Here is a 20,647-nt window from a genome sequence, read left to right as displayed (position 1 = left end):
TAAATGTAATAAATAAATAAATATCAAAGGGGAGAGAAAAATTTGGTGAAATTCTCATGGGTGGAGTGCAGGGGTTTTGATGTGTATACCTTATTGCTGAAGTGGTCAAAGGGTGTTTGTGAGTGCTCTTTCTTTCTTATTAGTAGTATGTACTCCTGGGTACCTGTGCTTCAATCAAAGTCCAGAGGCAGGCATTAGAACTCCTCCCATGGGGCTTTTTCAGATCAGGAAGTGTGGGCAGCCAGAGAAACAGCAGAGTGCTGGAGAAATGTTTACTGGAAAGAAAAACACACATACTGCCCGTGAACACCTCGCAACAATATTGTACGCTCAAAACCCTGAAGTGACTGAAATTCCAAATAAATTCTCAAGTGTCCTGAGAATAAGGCAGAAAAAATGGAAGCCCTTTTTTCACAGAGGAAGAAAGCTTTTGAGAAACTTGAGGACAAATTTCAGCATAGTTCTAGCTAGAAATAGCTGCTACTTTCCTTTTATGATCTTGCACTTTCAAGCACAAGGACAGAGTTGATCATTCTCTTCTCAGTTCCCCACAAGGAATGCCATTTATGCTAATGGATAATCGTTCCATTAAGGACTTGCTTCTAGAAAGAGTTCAGGTGTCTATAGACCTCACATAAAATATATTGTGTCTTGTGGGGAACAGAACTTTTTGTCCAGCAATGAGGCAATTGTGGTAAGAAGAAAGCTGCCAACACAGAGGCATTAAGGGTGTTGTTGTTTATCTGACATTCCATTCTGCACCATTACACCTAATAGGCAGATCTTCTTGGTCTTTATTTCATGCACCTGATAATAGTCTTTGGAAGGAAGTGAGGCAAAGTGAAGAAAATAGAAGTCTTTCATGTTGCTGATATTCTCTATTGGGATATTGAAATATTATTTGGCTTTAGGAAGTCGTATTGCTTGTAACTTGATGATCACTGATCCATAGTTGTTTCAGGCAGTCTATGGTAATTATTTCAAGTGTAAATTCAGATGAGAAAATGGGAAATTATGCACAAAATGACTACCCAAGGGAGGAAGATAAATAATTGCCACCCATTATTTCCGCATCAGGAGACCTGGTCAAAATTACTGTGCAGAGGAAAGAAAGGCAACATTTCTTCCTCCTCCCACTCTTGTCCAGAGACAAAGAAAAATAGAGATCCCATAATTAAAGGTGCCCCCCCCCGCTCCCACAAGAGGGATGTGCACGAAAGGGGATTAGGAGGAAAATAACAGGACTTGTTTTCTGATTTTTTGGCTAGAAGAAAGAAAAGGGAAGAACTCTAAATCAAATATTTAAATCTGAAAGCTGTTGTTTAGACCAACAGGGAGTGCACTGTTCTGAATGCAAGAGATCAGGGCCTGGGTAGAGTTGCCACTGCAAAATTTCAAATATAAGGGATACTGTGGAGTTGTAGCATCTGTTCCACAGAGTTTTATAGAGCTTTAGTATTATGAAAGCGGCAACAGTGGTGATAGTCTAGTAGAACCTGACTTCTTTTATTATAAGATAAGAGGATCCCTAAACTTCATCTTTTAAGATGTATCTGTAAAATGTTTATGTGGGCATCTAAAGGAGAAATGTTTGTATGCAGCCAATGTGAATACCATAGACATGCCAGGGAGCCAGGATTGCATATATCATAGAGTAGCAAACCTGATTTTATTACTACATAATGTGAGCTGGCCCTCAGAGACATCTGATTATCTTAGAGCTGCACAGTCTTGGGATTGTTAAACATTTTGGATACAGCCCAGCCAATGTTAAGCAGTTTCATGTCCCATTTGTTTCGTTGGAAGAGAATTATGCACATATTTAATTCATCCATTGAGATCAATAGGATTTAAATGTGCTGTAGTGCCTGTACTGAGCACTTTTAAGTCATTTTGTTTCAACAAACAGCCAAAATTCAAAGTGATAACTGTTGCCATCTTTATACACCACATTTGAAAATATAAAAATCCATGTGTTAGGCCTTCAAGATCTTTGCTGTGTTCCTACAGCGTCAAAGCCTCAGAGCAATGTATGTCACTGTTGGCTGGATGAAGTGAAAAATGTCCAGCTTGGCAGCTGTGTGTGGAGAAAGTGGACATTTAAGAAACTGTAATAAGGCTGGAGTGTTGTAGAGGCAGAAGGGTAGATAGTCATGGCGGATGTGTCTAACATAAGGCTGCAATGCTTTTTCAGTTATTAAAAGCATTTAATCAACTAAAAGATGTCCCTGATTAATCAGACAGCGTGTATTGAAGGAGGTATCATTATCTAAAAAAAGGAACAAAGTATGCTTCTTGCCTTAAAAATACTGTTTTTACTTATATACAAATTTAGTTCTCTCATTGATAGACTAAGCGATTAGTTGACTACAGCTCATAACATTTCTTTAATTGGGTTGTATCCCTGATTCGAAACTGCAAACTAAGATTCTGAAATTAAAACCTGCCTCTCCTAACCAGAAGGCTGTTGTGGATGTAGTGAGTATGCAAACTAGGATTGGGGAGATGCAGGTTCAGATGCCCCATGACAGTCATGAAGCTCCCAATGTGTGACTTTGGGCCAGTTGTGTTGGTGTGAGGCTTATGTGGTGGTAGTAGGGCTATAGACACCACTTTATGCTCTTTGGAGGAAGGGTGATATATACATGCAATTAAATAAACAAGGAAGGATGCTAACACAGTATTCTCTTGGACTGCTTCTCAATTGTCATTATCACTTTGACCATCAGGTGACCTGCAGAGACAATACTCAGATGCAGGATTCATGTGGCTTGCCCAGATCTGGTCTGACACCTGGACCAAATTCTGTGTGCCCGGCCTGCATGTGATACAAAGATAGCTCATAGAATCTTATAATTGATGGAGGCCTCCCAGACATCATACTTCCAAATCTGTAATGGTCTGGTGCCCTTTTGGCTTATCATTAAGCCTCCAAGTTGTCATAGATATTAGTTAATAATAAAGCTCTGATGATACACACCATATAATATTTTGCACAGCAAATACGATAGCATTGAATGTGCTATCTAAAGGAAACAACTGATTGTCCCAGGTACAACATATTGTACTTTGGGCAGTCTGAAAATGGGATGTCTCTGTGGCAAAAATATATGTGAACTATATAGCTCAAACAGAAAACATGCTGTGCATTTATTGTGCAAAAAGGTGATTGAATCATGCGGAAAGGACCTTAGGAATACTGCACAGAATTCCCTTTCTCTTTTTTTTTGAAATACAGCCCAAATGGGTCAGACCAAACTAGCCGCATCCAAGCATATACACCACTACAAGAAATGAGATGAACATAGGCCCATAGTAACAGAAGTTGCCTTATACTGAGTCAAAGTGGTGGTCCATCTGGCTCAGTAATCTGTGCACTGACTGGCAGCGGCTCTCCAGGGTTTCCGGCAGGGTCCTCTCACAACCCTACATGGAGATGCCAGGGATTGAACCTGGGACCTTCTGCATGCAAGGTAGATGGTCTACCACTGAGCTATAGCCCTTCCCCAAAGCTCTAGACTAAAGGTTTCTGTATCCAGGGATCAATTATATATTTTGTCCTTTGCTGAGATGCTTCTTTATGCTTGGATTTCTGCCCCTGTAATGTTGCATGGCTCTGTTTCAAACACCGGCAAAAGGAAGGCACTTTGACCACTGTTCTGCCTCATCATTTCTCTTTGGAAGCCTTGATAGACCATAGGTGGATTCAGACGAGCAGCTAACCTCAAGGAATGACTGCTGGTGTTGGATGAATCAACATGCCTCTGCAGCTAAGTAGTGAGATGACAGATCTGTTGGTCGCTAAGTCTGTGTCAAGTAGCAGTAGCCATGGCAACCGTAAATAAAGTTGAAGAGCAGGAAAGACAGCAGAGTAACCCATGATGCTCCCAAGTAAGCAAGAGAGCCCTTAAAAAGTGTCAAAGTGTCAAAGAAACTACAAGGACACACATAATTTCTTGGTGAGCTACTGTTCTGGTCCTTCTTCCAAGCGTAACATGTAAACACCATGTCTCTTATTTTGTTGTTTTACACCCACTTCCAGACTTCTGTATCTTCCTTCTGGGAAAACAGCTCCAAACAAAGCCATGTCAGTTAATCTGTGCCATACTTGGCCAGGGCAGACCAGTATCCCTGACATGACTTGGCTACTAGCTTTCTCACGGTCTATCAAGCGCCAAAAGCAAAAAACAAACAAAAAGCCCAAACTTCAGCATAAAAACAAAACTGCCAAGGCTTGCTGTTTTCCCAAGGAGATTGCAATGAGGTTTGTGGCCACTCTTGTGGGAACCTTAGACTATGAAATAGTCTGTCCAGCTGCTGGATTAGAGGTTTCATTTCTGGAGATTCAGTTTGGGGTATTTTTTCCCTTTTCCTTTTTGTTCAGCAAGCTAATCAATGACTGCAGTGGAGGTGGGGCACCTATGTAGGCATTTGGAAATAATCAACCTGCTGAATTTTTTCTTCAGCCCCAACACATTTAACCAAATACCTTTCAGAACTGAACGTTCAAGCTGTTGTCCAAATTTTACTTTGGTAGCCCACAGGGGCCATAAGCAAATTAGTTCCACAGTAAGAAGACTTCATTTATACTACGGTCAGGGTACGATGTCCTCAGCCTTCCTCTGACCCTAGCACTTCCCTGTGTTTTCCATGCAGATGATCCAGCTTGTTAAAGTACAACTAAACAGTCAGCCTCAAGGAAATGGACAGACTCCTTTCTACATACGTTCATGTCTGGTCAAAGAAATCAGTAGAAAGAGCCGCAGTCCTTCCTTCACTCTCTTTCTATGGAAATTATCTATGGGAGTTTGGACTTCCAGTTGTTTAACTTTAGTAGCAAGAAAAACTCCTCCGCTACATTATTCTGTTAGAAATCCCAACCTATGGTAGCTCAGATATAGATTTGTCTGTGTAGTTTGTCTATTTAATTTTATGGAGTTGTCTCAGTGTGTGGCTCATGGGGCACAGGAAGTAATTGGCTCTTCCCCCTCTTTGAGCCACCATTTTGCATCTGTCTCTGCCACTCTTTTGCAGTTGGCACCAGTTAGTGAACTAATTAATTCCAGTTGAGTGTGTGTATGTGTCTGTCTGTTAAAGAAAAACAATGTAGATGCCACAGGCCTGAAATGAGCCCACATTAACTTACCCTAAAATGTGGAGTAATTAGGTAGAACAACAAAGGACATAGGGCCTATTGGACACCCTCCATGGGGTCTTCTGGCAGGAAAAAGGAAATTCTTCTAGCATTTATAAAACACTCAAGGCTGATTGAGCAACAAATGGATTTTGGGGGGGTGACTGAAGGAAGGATCTTTTGCAATGATGGAAGAGAAATTTGTGACCCCAAAGCAGAGTTCTGGGCACTCTTAAAAATTGGAAGCCAGTTACAGTAGGGTGGCTAAACTTTAGCAATCAGGCTATGCATCACATTCCTTACACAGGAGTATTGTGCAATAGCTAAAATGTGCTTGTGGCATTTTGGGGAGTGATTGTGTCGAAAGACTCTAAACATCTGCGGAAATCACTAGGAATGGAAATCCCCCTGTATGTGTGATATGTAATTGCTTTGGCACATAAATTGTTCCATTGAACTAGTGGTCTTGAGGCTGAGTTTTGTGTCACACCCCTTTTCGAAGGGGTGACATGAAGGACACAGGGAATATAATTAAGTGTCTCCATGGTTTGTGGTCACTTGCCATTTCTAATTGTCAGTTTTTATTTTTAGGCAAATTATAGGTTCCTCTTTAAGGGGAAAAAACAGTTTTTGTTGACGTAATCCTTATAACCCCCAAATTTGCTTTTCATAAATTTTGTTATCTGTGAAATATCCATCTTCTATTTTCAGTAATATATGATAGGTAAGAAAGGGTTACTGTGGCGAATTATGATACCTATAAATAGGGAGGAGGTGTCTTTAATTTTTCATGAATTATCATTAATTATAATTAGCAATTTAATTATAAGTAACCATCTGAAACTTACTATAAAATTTAGTATAAATTACTGTATATTGAAAGTAAGCTTTGCATTTTCAGGGTTATATTATGATAATCAGAAATAGGTGGAGTTATTTGTCCTTTGTAATTCCATGAGCTATATACTGCATAAAAAAAAAGGTGTCCCCGCACTTGTAGTGTGAGTTGTTTCCGACTCTTAGGGTGACGTCTTGCGACGTTTACTAGGCAGACCATATATATGGGGTGGGATTGCCAGTTCCTTCCCCGGCCTTTCTTTCCCCCCATATGCCGGGTACTCATTTTACCGACCACGGATGGATGGAAGGCTGAGGGGACCTCGACCCCTTTTACCGGAGATTCAACTTCCTCCTTTCATTGGAATCAAACTCCGGCCGTGAGCAGAGCTTCGGCTGCGTTACCGCCGCTTACCACTTTGCGCCACGGAGGGTCCTATACTGCATGCAGGTATATAGCAGATCGTCTGACAGCTGGTGTTGCTTCTCAAATGCAAACTCACTTTTCATTTTTCAATAAGGCATGTTTTCAACATATATAAGATATTTTTCAAGCAAGTAACTCTGAACAAAATATTTCAGAAGGTGGAGCTTCCATACACAGCCTGTATAGCAGCCTTGCCAAGCTGGTGCCTTCCATATCTTTGGGACTACATCTCCCTGATGGGTGCCAGGCTGGGAAAGGCTGCTGAATGGCTTCTTGTTCCTTCTCCATGACTGCCAAGTTATATTTTCCTCTCCATCCACTTCTAGTATTCTTTCCTTACCCATGCCATCACTCCTGCTCCTTGCCAAAAACATTCTGGGTACAATCCAGCCAAAGATGGCTACTTTTAAATCCAATTTATTTTAATGGAAGATATTTAAGCATGTTTTTACCTCTGCCACTGATGCCTCTGAGATTTAAAGTAACATCACTTTGCCAAGTTTAGTGTTGCCAGGTGGGTCTTATGGTTTGATCCTGAGCTTTATGTCTTAAGGGTTTATTTTCAGCACCTCCAGGAGAAGTGGGGAGGGACCACAGCTTGGTGATAGAGCACATGCTTTGCATGCAAAAGGCCTAGGTAGCGTCACTGGCATCTCCAGTTTTAAAAGTAGCAGGTAATAGCAGATGATGTGAAAAACCTCTGCCAGAGACACCAGTGAGCTGCTCCCAATCCATGCAGACAATGCTGGTCTAGATGGACAAACAGTCTGAGTTGGTGTATAAGGCAGCTTCCTACGTTTCTAAATGTCAGGATGAGGGGCAGAATCAAGGAGGACTCTCTTTTCTACAGGGCCCATTCCAAGTCATCTCTCCTCATTCTAAAGTTGAAATCATCCCCCTTTTCCCATTATGTTCTTCTATTCTTTTTCTCTCTGTTGGGGTGATAGACTGAGAGATAGACACCAGCACAAGCATATTATTTTTATTTGAAAATACAAGGGAAATGGAGTAATACTTTTGCACTGGAGATCAGCTAGAAGGCGAAGCTTAAGATCTCACACACACTCCTTGCATTTTGAATGTTTGTTGTAAGCCGCTTTGGGCACAGCTCACTGTGGAAAGGTGGCATATAAATAAACTCAGTCAATCATCTATACCTACTAGGTGACTGCAGCCTCTGGTCCTACTGGCACCACCCTTGGACTGTTGGCTCCAGCCCCAAGTCTCAGGAGGACCAGAGCCTAGCAATCCCAACTGAATTGTACTCTCTAAATTTTGCAAGAACTCAAAATACAGGGTTAAAATCAAGCTTTCAAAAAGTCAAATTCAGTTATTTATGCAAAGTGTCTGTTTCTGTGTATGTGTGTACTTGGACAAAGCATATGTGCAGCTGTGAAAGAACAGTTTTTCTAGTTCTTGGTGAGTTATGGTTTGTTACACATAATTAACCTCTATATTCTTTGTGGGTTATGGTAGACTGGAAAGTGATCTTTTTCATTTCAAACTATTTATACTAGCTTGGGAGACTACTCTTTGCTTCAATTCTGGTAAATTAGAAATGAGAAATGGCATTCCCCCTCCACCCTTTTTTGAGTTGAAATGTATTGTGCCCCTTTATATGAATCAGTGGCATATTGAATAGAGTTTTTCCTCCAGAAAGTGTAGGGTATTTGAAGTTCTCCACATCCTCCAATACCTTTGAGTTCTGCAAGATGTGAGCATCCAAGAAGCAGCCCAGTGCAGAAGCTGTTGATGAGTAGCTTCAAAATGAAAACAGAAGAGCTTACTTGGTATGGTTATGTTGTTTTCCAACATAAGGATTTGCAATCCTTCCTCCAAAACTTGGTTCCTTCAGTACAAAAAATGTGTGTCCTAATGAAGATGAACAGCTTGATTCCCTCCCTACTCCTACACTGCAAGCCACTTTGCAGGATAACCCCCCCTTTTTCTTCTTCTTCCAGACCTGGCGTCTGTTGAACTAGATAGATTTGATGGGCAGACATTAGCTGAAGTGCTCAGATGTTACCTGCAGGAGCTCCCTTGCCCTGTGATTCACTCAGCAACATACAGTGAATTACTCTACGTAATTCAAGGTAAATAGCCAGTCTTTGCTTTTTTACCACATTTTAAAGGATTCACATTCCAGAGTTCTATTGTGTCATTTTCAGGAAATCTTGGGAAAGATGCCTAATTGCATGACTAAACTGACTCAATCATGTTTCCATTTCAGAGGGGCCACAGTTTGATACTGGTGTTATAATTTTACATGTTACTCTCTTCAAACATTGCTGTGATCATTTGAATTAATATGTCAGAGCCTGTTGTGCCTTGCCTGCTTGGATCAGCAAGAACCATTGTAAGTGGGGCAGCTACACTCTCACTAGTGTTTTTCAGTCGCTAACTATAGTAAGGATGTGGGCTATTGACCAGTTAAAGGTGTCTTAATTTATGAATCATCTGGCTTTTAATTGATTAGCTTATAATCAATTGATTAAATTTAAATAAAGCTGTATATTACAAAAAAACCCACACAATATAAATATATTTTTGACACAATGAATGCAGTGTAAGATAATTTACAACCTAATAAACAAAAATCACCAGTCATTGTTAGAAGGAAAAGCAATCTTTAATTTTTTTTTTTGATTCCATAATTGTAATAGCACACCAAAACCAAACTAATATTTAAAAAAAAGTGTGAAAGCTTTAATTTTCAGACCCACTGGTTAAAATTGGCTCCCTCTGATTAGTCAACTAAAGCTTGAGTTGATTGATCTGCCAGTTAACGCTTGCCTTACAACCATAATGCTGACATATTAAGGTCACTTCATCCCAAACCACCTAATAATGTGAATTTAGTAAATACATCCAAATTAAACATAGGCATGTCCTGTACAAAATTTAGCCTGATAATTAAATGAGATGGAAATGAAAGTGCTTTAACATATTGTTTTTCAGACTTTGTTACACCCACTGCCTTCGGCATTGTGGACCTGGCACAGATTCTGCTTGAAAAACGGCGGTAATAAGCAGATTGGTCTTTGTAAGCGTGTGGCACCCTTTGCACTGAAGAAAGGGACATACTGAAGGAATTCATATGTGAACAGTTAGTTCTTCATTAAGCCAGATAATGGGTCAAGTTGACCTGCATTTGGAGTGGCCACCAAATATGCCCTAAAACAAAATGTAAAGCATATTTAGAGTTAGGGTTCCTGTTTTGCTGAAACATTTGCAGGATGTCTGGAAGAAAGTTAAATGGACCTAAAAATGTGTGCAAGATTCCTCTTTGTATTTGCAAGAGCAAACCAGTAGTAGCTGAAGTGGTTTGCTAGATCAGCAGAGCCACCTACCAAAAGCCAGCATTGCTACAGTTTACTTGGATGGTGTGGGGCATGGCAGGGCATGGCAGAAATGAGATTGGAGGAGCACAGGTGCATGAGCAGGAGTGTCAGAGTGGCTCTATCAGTGCATCCTCACAGCCCCGAGCTTGCCACAGCTGTGCCCTACCCCAGTGGCATCCAGGAAAGCTGTAGCAATTCCAGTGTCAAGAGGGTAGCTGTGCGGCTCTGGCCACCACACCAGCAGCTACTGAAGAAAACAACAACTTGAATTGGAAAACTTAACTGAATGGAAGGTGAATCCTTGTTGCAAAACATCCTTTGAAACATCCTAACCCATTGCCATATTTAAGAATGGGTTTGGAATAATAGTCATCCTACTCAAAATCAGTGCTAGGAATGCTGTATTTGTCTTTTGGGGGTAAGAATTGCCCTTCCTCTTAGCACATAGCTTGGCTCACTGCTTATGCTACCTAGAATATTTTGCTGAACTCTTTCTTAGATTGTCTTGGTAGCTCTACCCTGTTCACTGCTCTCATCTACTCATAGGAAAATATATTCTGAACAACAAGGGTTAATGTGTGAGGTGTGATTGCAGGTTAGTTCATGGAAGATTTTGCCTTAAGGTCCAAACCAGATGTGACATGCTGTTACATATATCTTTCTTCCATCTTTATAAAAAAAACCAAAAGCAAACTTGGGAGATTGCAGGTTTAAGCAGAAGAATGGCAGGGGAAAGGGGGCTCCTCTATCCTTTCTCCTCTGGCTATTTTTCTGATAAACATTGCCCTCCCCTCCCCACCCATGCTGTTTTTTTCCCTGTAGAAGAAAGTGCACAACTTTTCATTGCAGTTGGTTGTGCATAAATTCCCTTGATTCTCCTTCTCCACCAGGAATAGCAGCATGCAACAATGCACTGGACATTGCTGCCAATTATTTCTTTTAAAATGTGCCAAATATTCCCTTCAGGTGTGTATTAGATGACTTTTTACATGTGTTCTAAGAACAAAGGGAAACTGGGGTTGCTGATTTACCTATTGTTTAGATTTATCCCACACTTTTCCTGTGTTGATTCAGTTACAGTTTATTGCATCGTTCATGCTAAAGGGCATGAAATTAAACGACAAAAGTAAAATAACAAAGTGGAGATTAGGCAAGTCTCTAGTTCTAGTTCCCTTCAAGTTTAATAGAACTCCTGTACCACAAAAACAAAACAAAACAAAAAACAAATAAAGGCAAAACTAAATTATTAAATGTTACTCTTGTGCAGGAGGTTGCTGTGTTGAGTGCGGAGTGTGATGTTCCTATATATTAGTGTATATATGGTAAGTGCTGGTTGTTTAGAGTATACATGGTAAGTAGTGAAAGAGGAGGGGGAGTGAATGGGCAATAGAATGCTTGATGATTGGCTGAATGTTTTAAAATGGCTGACAGTATAAATGAAAGGATGACAGGTAAATCTGGGTGAATGTGAGGTGGTGAATTGTGGAATCTGGGGGGAGAAGAGAAAGAGTGGATTGCTTGGTGGGGTTTAGAGAGTTGTTTGCCAGGAGGGAGGTGGAGTTCGGATTAGTATAGAGTAAAACCATATGCTTATGTGCCTTAAGAAGAAATCTTGTTAATCTTATTAGCTTTGTTATCTGTAATAAATACTTAATTTGGTTTACCAAAGGCCTGATCCTTGGCTGGGATTTCACAGACCAGAAGGGAGGGTAAGGTAATGACCAAGGCTGAAGGGGAACTGTAACAAATGGTGGCAGCGGTAAAGAGAATAACAATACCAGTATTCAGAGTCTCTGGGAATACTAGTATTGGGACGTTACTGGTGGTTGCCTAGCAGGGGGATCTGTTGAGATCTGTGCTAGAGCGGATAGGTAAACCATAAGAGAGTGCGGTCCGGACTGGTGGAGTCCCTGGTGGTGCCTAGAGACAGGCAGTAACCACGAGCAGGTAGGAACCTGACAGGAAGAGCCAGGGAAGGAAGCATCACACGGAGCCATGTGGATGTTGGCTTAAGAAGATTGGTGTTGTGTTGCTTAACTTGCCTGCATAAATTGTGGGTAGTTTGCCCTAGTGCATGACCATGTTGATAGATGATGGTGGTAGCCAATGGCCAGCTGAACATCAGTCTAGTTGTGCTGAAGACAGGCAGGAGGTTTCAGCCTTGGAATAAATTCAGAAGGAGACTGGAAACTGTTAAGAGCCCTGTCCAAATTCCAATTCACATTCTTCCTATTCTTAGTAGTCCGGACACACCAGGAGACATGGTGCTGCTGCCTGAAGCACTGAAAAGGATATAACCTCAGATCGTGTGTGTTGCTCCAGGCCAGAAGCCCAAATGGCTGCCAAGTCCCTGCGATACTGGCCTAGAAAGAAAGTGTTATTGTAAATTTTTTGGCCAAGCTGCCTGGTAGGTTTTTAACTGTAAACTAGTCCTTTTTTGGCTTTATATGGGCATAGAAAAATCTCAGGGGCCTTTTTTAGTTTGACAAGTTGGAAGCCCCTCTTAGTTCTTGTAGAGTTTTTTCTCCTTCTCCTCCTCCTCCTCATTTGGCCCTATATATAAACATATTTCTGTGTTTAGATTTAGGTTTTACTGGAATTATTTGTTAGAAGCGACAGGCCAAATACTTGAAACTGTGAAAGTTAAAAGAAACAGAACTCAGAAGGGAAGATTTTGACTTTTCACTGATTAACAGAAGAATCCCAGCTACTTGATTCCCAAGCCTTGTAAAAATATGCACTTTAAAATTTTAAATGCTATATATCTAATAATAGTTAATAATACTGTTTTCAATAATGCTTTTTGTTAATATAGGCCTGTAGGCAACATGCTCCTCAGCATCCTGGCCTTCATCTATGTTGTGTGTTCTGTCACCTCAGAGATGCCAAAAAAAATTCTCCAATTACAAACAGGGAACTTCGACCCAGTATGATTAAAGGCATCCCCACACAATGTAGGATGAGAAGAGACAGTTTGCTACTTCCTTTCTATGCATTACTTGTAACCATCTTCTAGAAGTGCCTCTGTATTGTCTATCAAACATAGTTTCTAACTCACTCTGCTGTGTATAAAAATCTGCATGCATGACCCCACCAAACCAAGGGTGGTTGCTGTTGTTACTTTTGCCCGTACCAATCACCTGTTGGAGGGGGAATCTGGATTCCTTCCTTTTTATCCTCTAAACAAGTGGCTGCTGCTATCAGAACTGACAGTACCAAGCACGTCTGCTCAGTGTTGGTCCTGTGGTCCTGATCCAGAAACAGGAAACATTTATGGTGCTGAGTGCTGGATGTAGGAATACAGCATGTGCACCATGCCAATATCTATTTGCATTCAACAGAAATGGATCCAGAAGGTGATAAGCATGTAGAAGAAGCCTGCTTTTACCCGCAGATTGCCCAAGTAGCTCAGGGCCAGGAAAGGATCCAGAGCAAGCTATTCTGCCCTCTTGCAGTCGATTTTTTTAAAAAAACCTTTCCATGTTATGACCAGAGTTAAGACTCGAGCTCCGTAAAGCTGCTAAATTGGAAGCTATGGCTGATGTCTTAACAGAATGCCCTGTGATCAGTGATGTTTGTTGAATTTTCAATTTATATACCACTTAATCATTTACATTTCTAAGCAGCGTACATAAAAATGAGCCATACGTAAAATGAAACAATAAATCATCATAGAACCAAACACTACCTTAAATGCCTACTGGAACAAGAAGGTCTTAATTATGCACCTGATGTTCAATAAGGAGGGTGTCTGACTAAACTCAGTTGAGAGGGAGTTCCGCATGCTTGGGCCCACTACACTGAATGCGCAGCTTCTAGTCATTACAAGCCGTGCATATGAGCCATGGGGGACCACCAGCAGAAATTCCTCCAGATCTCAGTGATCAGGCTGGGATATAAGGGATCAAGTGGTCCTTAAGGTATCCTGGGCCCAATTTTTAAGGGCCTTGTAAATTGAACCTGGCCAGGTAACATATGGGCAGCCAGTGCAAGCTTTTAAGCCCTGGGGTTACATGCCGGTGGTAGTCTGTTCCCATCAACAGCCTAACCACAATATTTTGCACCAGCTGAAGCTTCCAGACCAGACACAAGGGTAGCCCTGCACAGAGCACATTGCAATAAACAAGTCTTGAGGTTACCAATGCGTGAATCACAATTAGGCTATTCCTACCCAAGAATTACCGTAATTGGCACACCAGCTGTAGCAGGTAAAAGTATTGCTAGCCACCAAGGCTACCTGAGCCTCAAGTGACAAAGGTGGATCCAGGAGCACATCCAAACTATATAACTGTTCTTTCAGAGGGAGAGTAACCCCATCCAGAACAAGCAAATGGCCAGTCTCCCAGACACTGGAACCCGGAGTTGTTGTGCATTGTCACAAATTGTGCTTGCTTACAACTCTATGCACCCATATTTTTCCTTGGTCTTTCAGGGCCAGGTGGAGAGGACAAAATACCTAGGACTAGTATAGATGCCCCACATTGTCTTGGTCCTGTATTATTTTACAAAGCATCTGAAATCTTACTGGGTTCCTAGAGGAGCCCTCCTGTAAGTTGACCTGTGCCTGTTTGTTGCTTATATCAGTAGCTGATAGGATGAATTAACTGTAGGAGGGGACCCTCTAGCACCCGTCACCATCCTTATGCTGAATTAACCACAAGGGTGTATGTGAGGTTGAAGGATGTGTGCACGCATGTGTGCGTATAGTTGTGGGGTATGCATGGGGGGCTGCAAGGTGTAAGCAGTTGCGGGGTGTGTGTGTGTGTATGCTTATGGGGTGGAAGGACAGAGGTCTCCAAGTGTGCACATGGGCCCCAAAATATTGACCTCTCCTGGTCTAATCACTGTATCACACTGTCATGCTTCATAATGAAAGGAATAGGCATTATGCATAGCATCCACAAAGTGGCTTCTGCTGCAAACATTGGCATACAGGCAAAAGTCTTGCTTCAAAATTTAAACTGTACATTGTATTATCATGAGGCAAGAAAATCTTAATAACTTTTAAACCCACACTCAGAACTTCACCAAACCATTAATAATAATAATAATAATAATAATAATAATAATAATAATAATAATAATAATAATAATAATAATAATTTATTTATTGATCGCCTATCTGTCCAGGTTAGTGGACACTCTAGGCGACTTACAATAACAAAAAGCTATACATAATATACATATACAAAAACAAACCACAGTCCTAAACAATTTAAAACCAATTTCCAATTAAAACATCATAAAATTAATCCTCCTTAATCCCACAAAAAAAAAAAAAAAAAAAGCAGCACACAAAAAACAAACAAAAAACAAACACACCCAGGCCACCCCAGCCAGCCGGCTTATGTATCCCTCCAAAGAGGGACAGGTGGTAGCAATCAGTCCATTTTCAGCATTTTTTTTAATTTGCTGTATGTAGCAGTTTTTATCAGATTGGTTTGCAATTTGACACATTGGTAGACCTCACTACCACTACCACTACTCACTACTGATCGCTGTCAGCTGGAACGTGGCGGCTGGAATACAGTAGGGCCTCACTTTCCAGCGGTTTTCGCTTTTTGGCAGGGGCCTGGAATGTAACCTGCCGTATGAGTGGGGCCCTACTGTATTTACAAAGCCATTATACTACCAACCTTACTGTACGTCTGTGAAACATGGACCATTTATAAACACCACTCCCAAATTCTTGAAAGATTCCACCAATGCTGCCTCTGGAAAATTTTGCAAATTACTTGGGAAGATAGACGGACTAATGTTAGTGTTTTGGAAGAAGCAGAGACCACCAGTGTTGAAACCATGATCCTTCTACATCAACTTTGTTGAACCGGCCATGTTGTTCTAAATGCCTGATTACCGTCTTCCAAAGCAGCTACTTTATTCTCAGCTTAAGGACAGAAAACAGAATATTGGTGGACAGCAAAAGAGGTTTAAAGACGTTCTTAAAGATAATCTTAAAAAATGTAACATGAGCATTGAGAACTGGGAAGTTTTGACCCATGAGCGTCTCAATTGGAGGTTGGCTATTATCAAAGGTGCTATAGGCTTTGAAGAAGCACGAGTACAGGGAGGAAGAGACAAACGAGCTAAGCGGAAGGCACATCAAGCAAATCCTCATTGCGATTCCATCTGGAAACCTATGTCCTCACTGTGGGAGGCTGTGTGGATCCAGAATTGGCCTTCAGAATCACTTAAGGGCCCACAGTTAAAGACCTTATCTTGGAAGACAAATCTTACTCAGTCACGAGTGATCGCCAATGAGTAGCAGGGAGGAGAAGTTCAACTGGAACTGTACAACTATATGAATACAGAGTACTGCACTAGGACTGTTTTGCAAGCTGCAATATGCATTTTGGAGTCATGCAGCAAATGAACCTCTAGTGGTGCTGCAGGAGTTTTGTGTTCTTGCTGCTACAAGTATCAGGCAATCTCCACATAATTCTTACTTCAGGGTTTGGATTCTCTGTTGCAAGCCAACAGGGATGACTGTAGGGGCAAAAGCAGGCTCTGCAAACTTTGGGCTCTTTTGAGGAAAAGATATCTGCCCTTTGTCAGGATACTACCCGTGGTCCTGACTGGGAACATAGCCAACTTTCTTTAAATGTGTCATAATATACCCATTCTTTTAAATTTTATGAGTGTGTCCATGATTCATTCAGTATAGGTTGGAGCCCAGTTTTTCATTCATGCTGAGCCACATACTGGCTACCAGGAGAGTCCCTCCAGTGGCTTGTGATACTAAGGCTACACCGCCTATTTAAAGCAAATTATTCTCCAAAGAATCCTGGGAACTGTAGTTTGTTAATGGTGCTGGCAATTGTAGCCCTGTGAGGAGCAAACTGTATTTCCCAAGATTCTTTGGGACAAATAATGTGCTTTAAATGTATGGTGTGTACACAGCCTATTCTCTAGCCATATGCTCTCCCAAGTAGCATGCTAAAAGCTGCGCTAGTGAGGAAAAGCAAGCCCAGGGCAATGTTGGCCACAAAGCACAAGAAGCTGTTGAGCACTGTAATTAATTGTCTATTCCTGCTGGAGATAGTGCATGCCACTCAGACATGTTCATGCTGCTGTAATCCGTTTCATCAGGGCAGTGGAATAATAATGCAGTAATTGTGTTTCTAAGGCACCACAGGAGCACATATGTGAATAATATTATATGTGGACTCGTGTTTTCTCTCTAACACACTTATAAAGAACTAATTATGTATTCTCAGTAGCAGAAAAGATATAATTATTCATACCTATCTCTGTAAAAGAGAAAGTGGGTCAACTGACAGGCAAACTTCAGGGTTGTGGGATCTTCTTTGTTTTTTAACTAGTATCCCAAGATCCACTAGCCAGAGTCTGGTGCAAACTGGTGGTGGGAAAAGGACATAATTCTCTGAATTAAGGATCGAGGTCCCTTTGAGCACATGCTCAGCTCAGGAATTCGTTTTCAGTGCCAGAACTGAACTCACAGTCCTGTCGTACAAAGCTCCATTCCTGGTTCTCTTCCCCTGCCCTTCCTCCAAGAAATGTACTTCATCTCAGCAGCCTAATTTGGAGGGGGGGGAAGCCTTTTTTTGTTATTTCTATTGTTAAACATTGGGTAGTCAGAATCCTTGCTGATCTATTACAAATCCCTTAGGTCAGATCTAGTCGTAGATCTCCATCTTCTGCCCTGTCCAAAGCATTTTGCTCCTGAGGCAAAGAACAACAATATGATACCCCTGCCCCTGCATTCCATGTCCAGAAGCCAACTGGACTAGCAGTTGAATCTTACTTCAACACTGGCAACAAGGCAGCATCCTCCACCATACATTAGGGCATCAGGTAGTTTAGGGGGTGCAGAACAGGCTGTGCATGGCACAAACTGCTCTGTTATCCAACACCTTGCCCCCACTTCCCAGCAACTGCCATGTGAGCAGCTCAGAGCTTGGAAGATTACTTTTAAAAAGTAATAAATTACAGTTATAGTTACATGGCCCCAAAAAGTAGTAATTACAGTTACAGTTACAACTGTTCTAAAAGTAATTGATTACTTTACTTTTTCTCAAAAGTAATCAGTACAGTTACATTTCAGTTACTTTAAAAAAAACGCCTACAAGGTGCTGGCCTTGGCTGCTGCACATCTAAGTAGCCTAAAACAACATTAAAAATAAACATACACATACAGAGAGGTAGTAGAATAATTCTTTTTATCCATGATAGCAATGGTGGTCTCTCCACTGGTAAGGGAGGTGGGGAGGGAGGCAGAGGCCACCACTCAGATCTTTGCATGTCAAACCAAGTGCCACCCCCCCCACTGAGCCAGCCAGCATAATCTCTCTCACTTAACCACCTCCCAGACCCTGCCCTGCCATCAGCTAAGGGACAGTCACCCAAGCAAACATTTTCCCCTGAGATGCAAAAAAGTGAAAATACTGCAAATGCAGCACAGTAGCCAGAGAGGGTGGTGGAGGCCACTTTGTGTGCCAAGTGCAAGCACACACATGTTGTCATCTTTCACCTCCGTAGTTCTTTATCTCCATTCTGCTGCTGCCCCCTTCTCCTCCTTTATCCATGTTTTTGCTCTCCGGCTCCTTTTCCCCTCCACTCCATTTTTTAAAACAATTGTTTTCTCCATTCCACCCTGTCTCACTGCCCACATCCTCCCTTGTTGCCTCCAACCCACCCACAGACTATGATGATAATGAAAGTTAAAGAGGAAAGCATAAAAGCAGGACTACAGCTGAATGTCAAGAAGACTAAAATAATGACAACAGAAGATGTATGTAACTTTAAAGTTGACAATGAGGACATTGAACTTGTCAAGGATTATCAATACCTCGGCACAGTCATTAATGGAGACAATAGTCAAGAAATCAGAAGAAGGCTAGCACTGGGGAGGGCAGCTATGAGAGAACTAGAAAAGGTCCTCAAATGCAAAGATGTATCACTGAACACTAAAGTCGGGATCATTCAGACCATGGTATTCCTGATCTCTATGTACGGATGTGGAAGTTGGACAGTGAAAAAAGTGGACAAGAGAAAAATCAACTCATTTGAAATATGGTGTTGGAGGAGAGCTTTGCGGATACCATGGACTGCAAAAAAGACAAATAATTGGCTGTTAGAATAAATTAAACCAGAACTATCAGTAGAAGCTAAAATGATGAAACTGAGGTTATCATACTTTGGACACATAATGAGAAGACCTGATTCACTAGAAAAGACAATAATGCTGGGAAAAATAGAAGGGAGTAGAAAAAGAGGAAGGCCAAACAAGAGATGGATTGATTCCATAAAGGAAGCCACAGACCTGAACTTACAAGATCTGAACAGGGTGGTTCATGACAGATGCTATTGGAGGTCCACACTAAATAGCATGGAGGCAATAGAGGTTAAAAAAAATCAACTAAAACTTAAGAGGCTTGACAAAATCCTGCACCAAAATAAGCATTGGGCTAGGAAAGATTCTATTCCATCTCAAAAGGTTATTCTCCAAAGGAAATCGGAGTTTTAGGAATAGACATTACTAAACAACTTGGGGGGAGGGGAAGGCATTCTCCTGAAGGTGTGTGGATGTATATAATTTGGGATGGCCCAAAGCGTATTCCTCATTTTCTCCATATTTTGGCTGCTAGTACCATAGTTATGGAAACTTCACAATGTCTTGCACCTAAGAAAACCACTGAGCCAGACATGATTTAATGCCATTTCATAGAGGGGAGTCTCCTGCATGTGCGATTTTGGAATGGCCCAAGCATACTGTGGGTGCTGGAGGCACTCTGTCTCTGATGTAAGGGGCTGTGTACAGTATGTATGCATATAGAGCAAATGTGTGAGTTTTGATTGGTGAAAATTATTGTGGATTTCAAAGGGGAAAGTCCTCCACTCAAGGGGGAGTAGACCAAAGCTTATCTGGGGACTGAATGAGTTCACTGCATACTTTTCTGTTGCAAGGAACTGATAGCTGACAGGATGAATTGCTGGAGATTTTAAAAAGAGATACATGAAATATCCATACTAATAACTGATTGTCACGTTATTCCACATCAAAAAGCTTCATAGCAAGGGTCTCCAACCCTTATGGGCCCAGAGGCACATTTAGAGAAACTGCATTAGACACCATATAATGCCATTTTCCCAGAAGAAAATCAGTAACAGGCAAAGCAACTACATGCACTCCAAAACAAAACGGAGATTACAGCCAATCCTCCCCCAAAAGCTCATTTTTTAAAGGTATGTGCAGGCCTTGGCAGGCACTTGAGGGGGAGTTGAAGGTGCTACCAGATTAGGGACTGCAGCTTTGAAAAGTATCAGCTGGTGGATGGCTGGAGCTGATCACCAGTGGTCGGAGGCGGAGAATGCTTTTTTTTAAACTGTGCAGATGCCATACTTTGTGCAAGCAGCAGCTTGGTAAGTGCACAGGACCAGAAAGAACTGTGCAAGCGGGGGGAGGGGGGAGGGGGGAGGGGGGCTGCAGGACGAGCGGAGGGGGCTGCAGGATGAGTGGGAGATGGCAGAGTAAATGGGCTGGAAAGGGTAACACACACACATCGTCACCTCCATTCTGCTACTGCTGCCTTCTGCTCCTTTATCCTTGCTGGTCTGGCTCTCAACTTCCTCCCTCGTGCCTCCTAACACAGAGCACGAGGGAAGGAAGAGAGACGCTGCACAGAAGCCCAGTTTGAGGCACATGTCTTTTGTGCACCAGTCAGAGGATCATAGAATCATAGAAAAGTAGACTTGGAAGGGGCCTATAAGGCCATCCAGTCCAACCCCCTGCCCAGTGCAGGAATCCAAATCCAATCAGTCTGCTCTGTGATGCCTCATTAATCCATGCAAGTCATCGCTAGACCTGGGCATGCAAATCCAGTAATGTAGTGGCAAATTCAGAAGTGCAGGGTCCCTTGATGATAGTCACAGCCACACGCCCTCCCC

At 41.7% G+C, this 20,647-nt stretch overlaps 1 protein-coding gene across 5 annotated transcripts in view; it reads left to right on the top strand.

Moving 5' to 3' along the window:
• LOC133387641 (phosphatidylinositol 3-kinase regulatory subunit alpha-like) overlaps positions 1-20,647 on the top strand; it is a 239,943-nt gene that overhangs the window by 90,643 nt on the left and 128,653 nt on the right. For 4 of the 5 annotated variants that reach the window (XM_061632853.1, XM_061632857.1, XM_061632854.1 and 1 more), the window contains exon 5: positions 8,360-8,491. The exons of the other annotated variant lie outside the window; for it this stretch is intronic. In XM_061632853.1, the coding sequence (XP_061488837.1) occupies positions 8,360-8,491 (132 nt within the window). The remainder of the gene's footprint in view (positions 1-8,359; positions 8,492-20,647) is intronic. 5 annotated transcript variants of the gene reach the window in all.

The sequence above is a fragment of the Rhineura floridana genome, chromosome 6, assembly GCF_030035675.1.
Source record: "Rhineura floridana isolate rRhiFlo1 chromosome 6, rRhiFlo1.hap2, whole genome shotgun sequence".
NCBI classification, from domain to species: Eukaryota; Metazoa; Chordata; class Lepidosauria; order Squamata; family Rhineuridae; genus Rhineura; species Rhineura floridana.
The sequence above is the reverse complement of the archived record's forward strand: the minus strand, read 5'-3'. Positions and strand labels throughout refer to the sequence as shown.